At 41.0% G+C, this 11,279-nt stretch overlaps 1 protein-coding gene across 2 annotated transcripts; it reads right to left on the reverse strand.

Annotated features, from left to right (window-relative positions):
• Window positions 1–751: 751 nt before the first annotated feature.
• Window positions 752–10,611, reverse strand: LOC103183249 (homeobox protein CDX-1). Of its 2 annotated transcripts, XM_007900609.2 has the most exons (4): window positions 10,113–10,611; window positions 5,011–5,088; window positions 4,660–4,805; window positions 752–2,755 (listed from the first exon to the last, which is right to left on the reverse strand). In XM_007900609.2, the coding sequence occupies exons 1-4, from the start codon at window positions 10,540–10,542 to the stop codon at window positions 2,573–2,575; spliced, it is 837 nt and encodes a 278-aa protein (XP_007898800.2). In that variant the 5' UTR covers window positions 10,543–10,611; the 3' UTR covers window positions 752–2,572. The 2 variants fall into 2 exon arrangements, with proteins under 2 accessions (XP_007898800.2, XP_042190674.1); XM_042334740.1 differs by lacking the exon at window positions 5,011–5,088.
• Window positions 10,612–11,279: the final 668 nt, after the last annotated feature.

Below are 11,279 nucleotides of genomic sequence, written 5' to 3' on the forward strand. Positions count from 1 at the left end.
CCTGCCTCTTTGACTACCTACAGTCTACATTTGACTACCTTCCCTTCCCCCTCCTCTGCTCCGTGTTCCACCCGATCTCTCTCTGTAACTCGCTTTTGAGATATTATTCTACGCGAAGAACACGACATTAATACATGATTTTATGCAGGCAAACCGAGCAGAGCAAACCTTTCGAACTTGTGAAACAAAAATGAAAAGGGAGGACATTTTTTAAATTGTAAAAACAAAATTATAAGTGTGATTCTAAAAGGTTACGCTAATTTAAAAGCTAATATTTACTTGCAAACTCCCTGATATTGCTCTCAGATGTGGGATCGCAACTATTTTCTTGGCTGCTCTCACTGGCTGTCTGCTATCAGTTTTGTGTCACAATCCTTAAAATATCACCCCTAATTGCTGTATGTTAGCAACCCCTGGAGGCTGTAACCACAATCATTCGCTGGTCACTTTGAGCACAGATACCTGCCATAGTCACACCACCACTTACTAGTTTAGGCACAGTCGTGCCAAATTGTCAGTATTATTGACCGAGGTACAAGTGTCCGTGAAACCTTAATCCAACATGAGTCAATAGCCTCAGGAGAAGCAAAGAAATAAATTAAATTAAATAGTAGTAAAAGTAAAATTTCTGTAAAATAATTGTGAGAAATAGGTAACACAAACAGGGTGTCAGCTCTCGGGAATTGAACCGTAATGGATTATCAGAGGCTAGAATCACAATATTACTCCCAGAAAGGAGGACAAGATGAACTCAAGCTTTTCATTTATTTATTTTGTTAACCCCTAAATGTTGCAGTAACACTCCAGGCTTATTTATGTCAAGAGCCTGTTTATTAATAACCTGATTGACGAAGGAGTGGACATTATGGAACAAAGTGGACAACTGCCAGCAATATTACATTTTTATTTAGTAGCGAGACGGTTGGGTCTTTGTGTACTCCAATTGTACACTCTTTCATCCAAAGTCATCTTCACACCTCCTCCCCAATAAACCGCCCCTCCCCCTAATTTATGATGTTTTGCGGTACTTTGTATGATTCGCCACTTCCCTTGTATGTATGGATGCTCATATTTTGTTCCGACTTTGCATCGCCGACTTTCAAAAGGTCCCCAGCAGAACAATGCTGACTTTTGCCCTGGAACCAGTGTTCAAACAGCCCTCCTGTTCAGGTCTGTCACCAAAGGCAGTTTATGATCCCCCGTTTCACAGCAACGCATAGCAACGCCAGTCAACTCATCAGTAATAAGATCAATTATCTAGCTCTATTTATTCGATAGCATGTAGGAAGTATCAAAGTACGCTTTGCTGTTCAATGAACAAAGTGATAGTCTGACCTAATCTACTCCCTTACATACGCTCAGCGGGCACTGTGGTATCACTCAGTACAAAAGGTTAAATACCAGGTCTGCAGTCACTTCTGTGCTGGTACCAATTTTTTTGCCTTTGAAAACGTGTTTCTCCACCGAGCAAACAACAAAGACAACGGAATACTAACCCAACAGATGCAACTTTCTACATTTGTTTTCAACGAATATTATTAACCCGTTGGCAATCTAATGCCATCACATGAAAGGTAATCTGTAAACAGGCTCCGCACTCTGGCCCAAGGCTGATTACCAGCTCGAGGCATTATAATTGTAACCTTTAAACAGTTTTAAAATCCAGGGATCTTGCTGTGCAGTAAAAGATGAAACATTAGCAGATCGTTAAATCAATTGTGGAATGATGGCACTATTGTAAAACCAATCCATTATCTTCCAAGAAGTCCTCTTTTCTCTGTTCCCAAAGCAACCCAAATGGATGTTTTTTTAGCAACTTCAAAACCACAGAGCAAGTATATAATAATATGAATGGGCTGCATTCACTGATAATTTACAATTAAGCCCAGCATCCAGTAATATTAATTATGATCTCTGTCCTTCAGAAATCAACCTTTAAAATCTATTTACTCATAATCCGAAAGCAAAGTCCTGCAGATGCTGGAAATCTGGTATAATAATCGGACCTGGTTACAGGCAGTTTAGATTTACAAACCGGTCTTTAAGGAGAGTGGGGGAATATATCGAATGTATATACATTGGAAAGTAAAACAATGAAGGAAATAAGTACAGTACAATCGTAGAGCCAGATCAGGTTTCCATTTCACCATTGGTACCAGAAGTGCATCTGATAGCATCTCGCAAAACCAGACAAAGACTTAACGTTAAGAACTGCGATACAGTATATGGAATAATTCACTGTATTAAAAACTGAAACACACGGATAGAAGGTGACAAGTGATCAAAATTACAGTCAGTAACATTACGCTGGCAAATCGTCAGTGTCCTTCAGAGATTCCTGTAGTTGCTGGTTGTCGTAGTCGAGAATAAAATATTCACACAAAAGAAAGTTTTTTTTAAAAAAAAAGTTCAAAAGTTTTCAAAATATTTCCTTGGGAATGGAGTGCTGTCAAAAGTTTTGGTTGGACACGTGTGAAGAATTCAGAGCCCTCGTTTAAAGAGTCCTCTTGCCTCCTCTTGTCTCTTTGTGATTATCTGTGTGCTGTTACAGCTGAGTAAAGAGGAGACACATTCACTGAGGGATGGTTCCCGGTAAGACCCCACCATTAGCAGCCAGAAGCCCACCATTAGCAGCTGAGAGAGAAGCTGTTGTCCCAGGCGGGGTCGGAGCTGAGCCATGCTGAGACTGTTGTTGTAATTTCTTTTTGGTCATCTTTCTCTCCTTTGCTCTTCTGTTTTGAAACCAGATCTTTACCTTTTTTTAAAAAAAATCAGAAATGGTGGGGGTTAAAAAAAAAGCTTTAAAATCGTCTTTAACTATGCGTCTTTGCCATCAATTCGATTAATTTGAAAAGAATCGATGGCAGTCAAGTGTACACAGGGGGGAAATGTGTTTTTAATACAAAAAGCCAAGCAGATACATTTGAACCATTTCCACACTTGGATGTTACAAATAATTTACCCATGAAATATTTCGTCTGATATTCTGCTACAAGTTTTATTTAAGTTAGGTGAAGAAAACATTTTTAGCTGAATAAGCTAACGTTTCCACCCATCTCTCTCCGTATCACTCTCTGAGCTTCGATACATCAACCTGTGATCATTTTCGCTCACCTGCTACTTTAGGAAACTTACGAACTAAAGAAAAGAATATATTTCCTTCTCTGACTGGATGAATACAAATAAGATATCGTTTCAAAGATTGTTACTTTTTTGGTAGCAAATACATGTTGGGGGTTGGTGGGGGTGTGCTGTGGGGAGAGGAACACGGCACGGCGTTGATAATAATATCACCTGCTACGTTCCTCTTAATAACCATATCATACCCCAATATACGCGGTTCTGATTGTATTATTTCCTAACATTGAGAAATGCAGTTCAGTTCATTTAATATCATAATATTAGCAGAATGAGATGAATCCAACGAGATGTTAAACCAAGGCCCCTTCTGCTTGTTCAGGTGGATGTTTACGATCCCATGGCATACTTGAAAAGAGAAGTGAGTTTCTCTCTCCCGGTGTGCTGACCAACAAACCCCCGAATAAAAGTGATCATTCACTCTATGGCTGTTTATGGGACATTGCTGTGCACAATTGGTTGCCAGCTTAGCCCACAAAATACACAGTATTCACCTTACAGCATACCCTGTGAAGTGCTTTGAGACGGCTCCAACATATAAGGTGCTGTATTAAATGCAAGGGTTATTATTATTACAGAATGTTAGATTCGCTGCCATATATTCATAATATTTCTGGAAAGAATGAAAAAAATCAATCTTTCCTTAGTTTTGATATAACTGGGTAATTTGGTGCTAATTGACAAACAGGCTCTGATGGAGAGTTATTTTTTTAAACTATTCTGAAGCACAGAAAAAAGGCTTTCTGGCCCATCCTGTCTGTGTTGGTTCCCCGCTGGAGCTATATCCTCTGATCCTATTACCCTGCTCTTTCCCCATGCAATTTAATACATTTATCAAATTCCCTTTTAAATACGCTTATGAACTCAAATATAAGTTTACAGCAAGGCATTCCGTATTTTAACAGCCATCTGTGAAAAATAGATTTTTCTAACATCCCTCTTTTTTTTCTGAAGATAATTCTGAATGTATGATGTTTTGTTACTCACTCCCTATCAGTGAAAATAGTCTCTCTTTGTAATTAATCTCTCATCTCTGTGTTTTGTTTAAAAATAACACCAAAGTATTTAAAAAGAACAATTCTTCCATTTGATATGCAGCAATACAGTTATATAGTTCAGATCAGGTCACAAAGTGCTTCATATGATTTTATTGCAAAGTGCAGCCACTGTGTATTTTGTAAGAAAATATAGCCAACATAGCCTCAAAGGCAAAATATGACACTTTAACTGCTATAAATTGTATCATTCCATCAAACACAATTCATCTTTTAAAATATTTAGTATCAGGCAAAAAACACAAGGTAACGTTTTAAAGAACAAATGCCAACATCTGGAAAAGGAGTTTATGAAACCCCCCCCTTTCCTGGACGTTTTGCACAAGATAGAAGGAGAAATGGGCAGCGAAAATAATACAGCAACTGATGTTCACAAAGAGCTTCGTTGATGGTTTAGACTGTGGAAGGCTTTGGGTGGCAGGGCAGGTTATTTGACCTGGATTTTGTTGTATGACTATTGACTGACCTGCCTCTCAGACAGCCCCAGGTTGGCCGCCAGCTCAGCTTTACGACGGATGCTGATGTAGCGGTTATAATGAAACTCCTTCTCCAACTCCAGCCTCTGGTGATCTGTGTACACCACCCGATATTTATCCTTTGTTCTTGTTTTTTCTGTAAATAAAAAGCGGCACCTGGTTAAAAATGAACAGAACGCTATGTTATGATGCTATCTATTGACCTACTTTTAAATACTATTGAATTGTTGATGCTATTTAAATAGTGATTTACAATTTAACCAATGAATGTACAGATAGACTTATAACTACATGTATAACATGGATCACTATTATGTATATATATATTTGATTAAATATACCATAAAGTTTGTCGAGTGTCCATTGATTTGGTTTGTTGTGGTGACGAAACCCACAATATTCTTGCTCTTGAACTGTTCCTGAAAAACAACTCCCATTAAATATTAATTGATCATGAAGAGCTTCCTAAACATGTCAACTCTGTAAAGTCCACATGTTCCACAGAGTTGGTGATTATTCAGTCTTTGTGTATGTTACGCATCTTCTCGCTTGATTTGTACTTGTAGACTTTTAAACATAGTGATTTGTTGGAGCAAGGGCGAGGTTAAACAAGACCACTGATCCAATAAGATCTTCATTTTATCCACCAAGGCAAAGTGGCCGTAGATAAAGAAGATTTATTTGTAGGACATAACATCGTAAAAAGAAAAGTAGATCTTCCTTGCAAATTAGAATAAAAGGTTGAAGAGGTCAATCGATAGCCAAGCCCAGATGTTTAACCCTGGCACAAAAACAACAGCCGCCTGGATGAACCTACAGAGTATCGTAAAATACATTTCCCTTTGCCTTGCCTCATCCTCCCAATTCCATTTCCTTTTTTACGACTGGTGAGTATCTCCTTTACAACTTCACATTAGTTCAGGTTAGAAGCGTGAGGCACACCTTTTACTGGGCCCTTCATCAAATAATTCCTCTAAAAGACCAGACGAGATTGTTGGAATAAAAATTCCGCAACTGCTCGGGATCATCCGACGAGCCAATTAACCGGTTCATCCATTTCGCCCTCAAAATACACAAGTCAAATCCACTTGACACTATATTCTGTGAAGCGTTTTGAGATGTCTCCCAACGAAATGATAAAAGGCGCTAATACCAAATGCCAGGATTATTACTATAATTACTTTTCAACACGCTTGCAATGGTTGCAAATAATCAATAACCTTCATATTAAAGTTGTCCATCGTATCCAAACGATCATACTTAAGCCTCAAGATGATCATTAATTTTGGAAAGCTGTCTGATTTCGTTAATGTTTTTAAAAAAATACAGAGTTTCTGCATTGGAACAGGTGCATTTTTCGCCCATCCTCGCTCACAAAACTGTCTTGACGCGGAGCAGAAAGTATTTCGGCAAACTCTTCCATCAAAGTTGGAACACGAGATAAAATAATCACCTCACAATAATATTCATTGGCTCTTCGCAAAGCTAATTTTCCTCGGGAGTGACGCAGGAGAACAATCTTTGAATAACAGTGTGAAACAATATCTCCAAACCATCTCTGGTGGTCAGATTGAAGGCGACAAATGTTCGGGACTTAAATGTTCATCTCGTACGCGTTTGATCCAACCAAGAAAAGGGCTCTCCAGCCCCAAATAACACCCGAAGCCAATGGTGAAAATTAAGACTAAAACGATGCCCGTTGAGATACGGGGCCATTAGATATTTGATGCATTTTTTGCAGGAAAGTGCCAACTACGCAGTGAAAATAAATAGCGGTTATAAATCTAAAAAACCCAACAGAGTGAAACGTCTTTAATTGGGATTCATTTAAAATACATGACCGTCTACCTTGTTTTTTTTACGCACAACTCTCCAAAAAATCTACCCTCCCAGGAACAGGACAAGACGAGCGAGTGGGCGCGACTGAGTACGTGCAGCAAAACTGCGATCGAGTGAAAAGATCTTTTAATTGAAACGCGGATTTTGAGTTTAAAAATCTGCGAGTTTCTGGAATGTGGATATCGATTGCACTTCCCCATCAGGGCGATGTTTTTTTAACGCAGGGATTTGCCTGTGAGGTGCTCACGGCCAGCAAGGCTTTTGACTTTGTTCAGGTAATTTGACAAAACCCGCAACAAAAGTACCCCGTGAAGATACACGTCTGATCTGGGAAAACTGTAAACAAAGAGAACACAACTCGAATAATAAAGTACAAGGCGACCTTATCAAAGAGACATTTTTTCAATGCTGGAAGAACAGCCCCAATTCTGTTTGAATCATTACTCTTTGAACAAGTGGCGGCGGGACCTTTCATGAAACTCCAGTGCATTTACATGTAAAAAAAAACCCCACATTTCTAAAGGGGATAAGAATGTGACGAATTTCAATGGGGAGACCCCAATGCTTCAAAGCTATGGGTTGACTCGGGAGAAGGAGGAAAGATATTTCGGGCATTTTTTGAAATTCAGAAACGTTTGAACGAATCGATCACATCACTCTTCATTGTGTAGTAACGATTTCAATCATTTAAATGATCCCCAAATAACGATCGTAACTACTTGACTTGTATTTTTCTCGATGTTACCCGATGATTCTTTATAGAATTGAAAAGGCAAAAATAATAAAGGTAAAAACGTAAGCACTCTTTTTAAAAAAAAGGATAGAATAAAAAAGGACTCCTTTTGCTTGTTTTAATACTCACACAACTGGACAAAAACGAAAATAATTCAGTTAAAATAAAAGGTCGTGGTGCAGATTTTTTTTAAAAAAGGGGGAGAATGGGGTATTTGTAACCACTGGTGTTTTCGGTCGTGTTGCCTTTTATTTTCTGCGAAATTATGTATTACTCGTCCAAAGAGAACTGGGTCGCATTTCACCTTTGAAGTACCGAATTAGGTCTCTTGGCCTTGTAACCGAAACACCTCTGTTAACTTTGGCAAATCTGGTTATTATTCCGATGTCTAAGACTCGACTTACTAATGCAACATTTTTTTTTCAAAATTAACCAAAGCAAGTGCGCTTTTGTCGGGATTTTGACGGGCACATTTCTGCTGGGGAGGGAATATTGCTGGAGATAACGCAGCGCAATGTGGAAAGTAACTCGCATCGTGCGTTCCCGGTGGCCTGGGAATTGAATGGGATATCGTGGAGAAATGTCAAAATTCTTTATTTACTGCGAAATTCGCCGCCCTGTTCCGGCAGATACACTGGACAATAGGGTCGGGTTTGATCGAGAAGGTGTACATCAAAGCAGCCGTGTGTTAAAAAGGTCACGACACAGAGAAGAGCTCAGCAATCAGTATGCAGTTTGCAGAGAGGAACTTAAAACAGATCTCGACTCACAGAGCACGTCTTCGGGCTAAAATGCATTTACATTACAAGTGAGGCCGGCGCCTAGCCGTGCTGCCTCTCTCTTCTCGTGTTTACTAGTTTACACATTTTACTTTTTAGTGTGTTTGACCTGTAACCAGAGCCGCAACTACAAGTTCATCCACTCACTCACTCACTCACTCACTCCAGTCGGAGTCTCGCTCTGCCGTGGAGGTCGGAAACCTGGAAAGCAATGAAGCAACACTCCCTTCATCTCTTCAGCTGCATTCACCAAACCCTCCCAATTCCTTCCTCCCTGCGACGTGTTTTATTTTGCAGACGAACCCGGACTTACAGACAGATTCGAGCTCAGGTCCCGAGACCAGTCAGTGTAACTTTCTAAAAGATGGCACCTATAAAGAGCTATTACCATTCCAGTGAAATGCATTAAAATTTAAAACAATAAACTTAATTTGGGTTCAGATCAATTGTTTACTTATTTTGAAATTACCGGAATATTATGATAGAGTCTTTAGAAAGACTTTTCAGTGAGATGAGCAGCGAAGATGTGAGATTTCAATGTGTCAAAATCACACACACACACACACAGAGTGATGAGGCAGAGCTAAGCCAACGTGTGGAAGTCCTTCTCCGTTACTGTATGAGTGGTAAAAGTTTTCAGATTGGCTATTTATAATGGAATATAGTTGTTTAGTGCTTGGAAATAGCGGACACTAATAAAAGTATTTGCTTAATGACTCAGAAACAATTGTCAGTCGCCACTGTTCAGTGATTTATATGGCCGAAATTGGTTATAAAATCTTCGAGTGTCGATAACAGGGTTTGAAATTATTGCAATTATAGTATGTCTGTACACGTTAACAGCCTTATCAGGATGTTAATGAAGGCGAAGGAAAGCAGCAGAAATAACCACCACTAAAATCCGTGCGACCATTCATTTGCACATTAATAATGTTGTCTCACTAACAGCTTGTGTCTACTTGAGAAAGTAGCGACTATCTAATCATTTAAAGACTGCTTGCCAGCCAGTGTAATACATCCACTGAACAAGAACTTTTCAGATAATAAAATGCAGCCTCATAGAAACCAATCATTCCTTCACGATATCACCAGTGTTAGTGTTCAACCCTAATTTCGTGACACATTAGCGGAGAATCATACTTATTATAAATAGATTATTGATAAATCCGACCAGTGGTTCCCAAGGTTTCTCCTCCAAGGCTGTTTCAGGGTCTATCAAGGCGAGGAGAGGCGTTGGCTGCCTTCAGCTGAAAAGCTATTTAGTGCTGTTACAAGGAATTTCAGCAGAACCACGATTTTCAACAGTTCTTAAAAAGTAAGTTACCGAAAAGAAAACTTGAGGTTGAAGGCAAACATCATTAATACTGAGTTGTACAGATTCTGACAAAGAGAGCCAGAACAAGAGACGAGAGAGAGAGAGAGAGAAAGAGAGAGACTGGGCTTTCAGCACATTTGAGCAGCAATGAAAACTGTTAATTCTTAGCGAGTCCAGTCTGTGGGTGAAGCCTGTACCTTAGTCAACCATAGAGACTCGGTGAGATCAAAGCGTGGACAATATTCACAAGAGCTGTGCTCAGTTAACCTTGCGAGGGGGTAAATATCTGAGGGGGGGGGGGGTTGTTGTATAAAGAATATAAATGGAGAAGGAAGCAGATCACCGACCCTCGCTGTGGGGAAACACACTCGCATTTGACTTGACCCACAAAATATACACTAACTCACTTTACAGAATATTCCGTGAAGCGCTTTCAGACGTCTCCGCGACGTGAGAAGGCGCTACGTCAAAATGCAAAAGGATTAACATTTACTATTTTATCATCGTTTACTCCCCAAGATCTGACCCTTTGGGCAGAGAGAGCCAGCGATCAGAAACCCCCTCTTTTCCCCTATGAGGAGGTGAGACCATTCAAGGAGTTTTCTCTCGAGAAACGGATGTGTTCGGATACTGTGCGAAACAGCATTGCAGATCTCTTACGCTCATGGCCTGTGCGCTGTTGTGAAGCCACAGAAGGGAAAGGGGGTGGGAATCACTAAAGGCACTTGTGAAAATGGGGAGGCATTTTGACTTGACTTGAAACTCAAGAAACCTTACCTGTGGACGATGGCTGCTGAGTGGGTTTCCTCATCCACTGGTAAGGGTTGCGCCGTTGGCTGTTGGGTGAAAGCTGTTCCACAGCACTGTTATTTAAAGGTTGGATCACTGCGGATCCCGGGGTCTGATGAACCAAGTTATACTCTGTTGGGCTGTAGCCCACTGTCCCTGGCGAGGTGTTGATGGCGTGGACCGTGTTGGTAGGTCCGGCGTAGGCGCTCCAGTCTTCCCGGGCGGGAGCGTAAGGAGAAGCCCAGGATCCGGAGGATTGCGGGTGATTGTCCAGGTTTACCCCGGGGACGTGATACCCAGTGTAGTCCGGGTACTGAGGCGGACTGACGAAATTCTGGGCTCCCAGATTGATACCAGAGTGCCTGACAGATCCCGGGTACATACTCATGTCTTTATCCAGAAGATAGCTCACGTACATGTTGGCGATGGGGAGCAATGGGCATTCCTTTGGCCTTCGGGAGAAATCCGGATCCCGAGATCCCGAATGTTTTTTTGGGGGGGGGGGGGGGGGGGGGGTGGGGGATCTTTTTTCCTGGTTCGCCTTTGGTGAGTGAGTGAGTGTTGAGTGAGTGAGTGTTGAGTGTGAGTGAGTGTGTGTGTGTGTGTGTGTGAGTGGGTGAGTGTGTCCCTCCAGCGCGGATCAGGCCGAGCCGCCCGTGTCCCACATGGTTAAGGGATGGTTTACACGGCTCTATTAGTAATGGTAAACTAAACCCAGGTGACGTCAACTGATTCGTCCGAGCCAAGATTTGCATTTAAAAAGATAAGGAGACGGGAGCGACCAGATCCAGACCTGCCCATTGAACCCGGCACTGCGTGTCCAGCTTCCTCCTCAACACGTCCCAGTCTTCCGCACTTTAACCTCGTCGCTCCTCGGGAGTAAAATCATTAATCATGTGCAGAAAGTTTTTTTTTTGTAACGCACACACTCACTCACACACTCACTCACTCACTCACTCACTCACTCACACACACTCACTCACACACAACGCATCTCGGGTTAAAAAGTTTTGATTCATTCGCTCTGGAAGTAAAGTGAAGCGCTCACAGGGAGTCGGGTCTCATTGGGTTAAAAATTGCGGCGGCATCTCACTATCGGTATATATATATATATATAAAGCCGCTGAGATCCTTCTCCCCCAACATATATATGTA

The sequence above is a fragment of the Callorhinchus milii genome, unplaced genomic scaffold (assembly GCF_018977255.1).
Source record: "Callorhinchus milii isolate IMCB2004 unplaced genomic scaffold, IMCB_Cmil_1.0 Scaffold4, whole genome shotgun sequence".
Lineage (NCBI taxonomy): Eukaryota > Metazoa > Chordata > Chondrichthyes > Chimaeriformes > Callorhinchidae > Callorhinchus > Callorhinchus milii.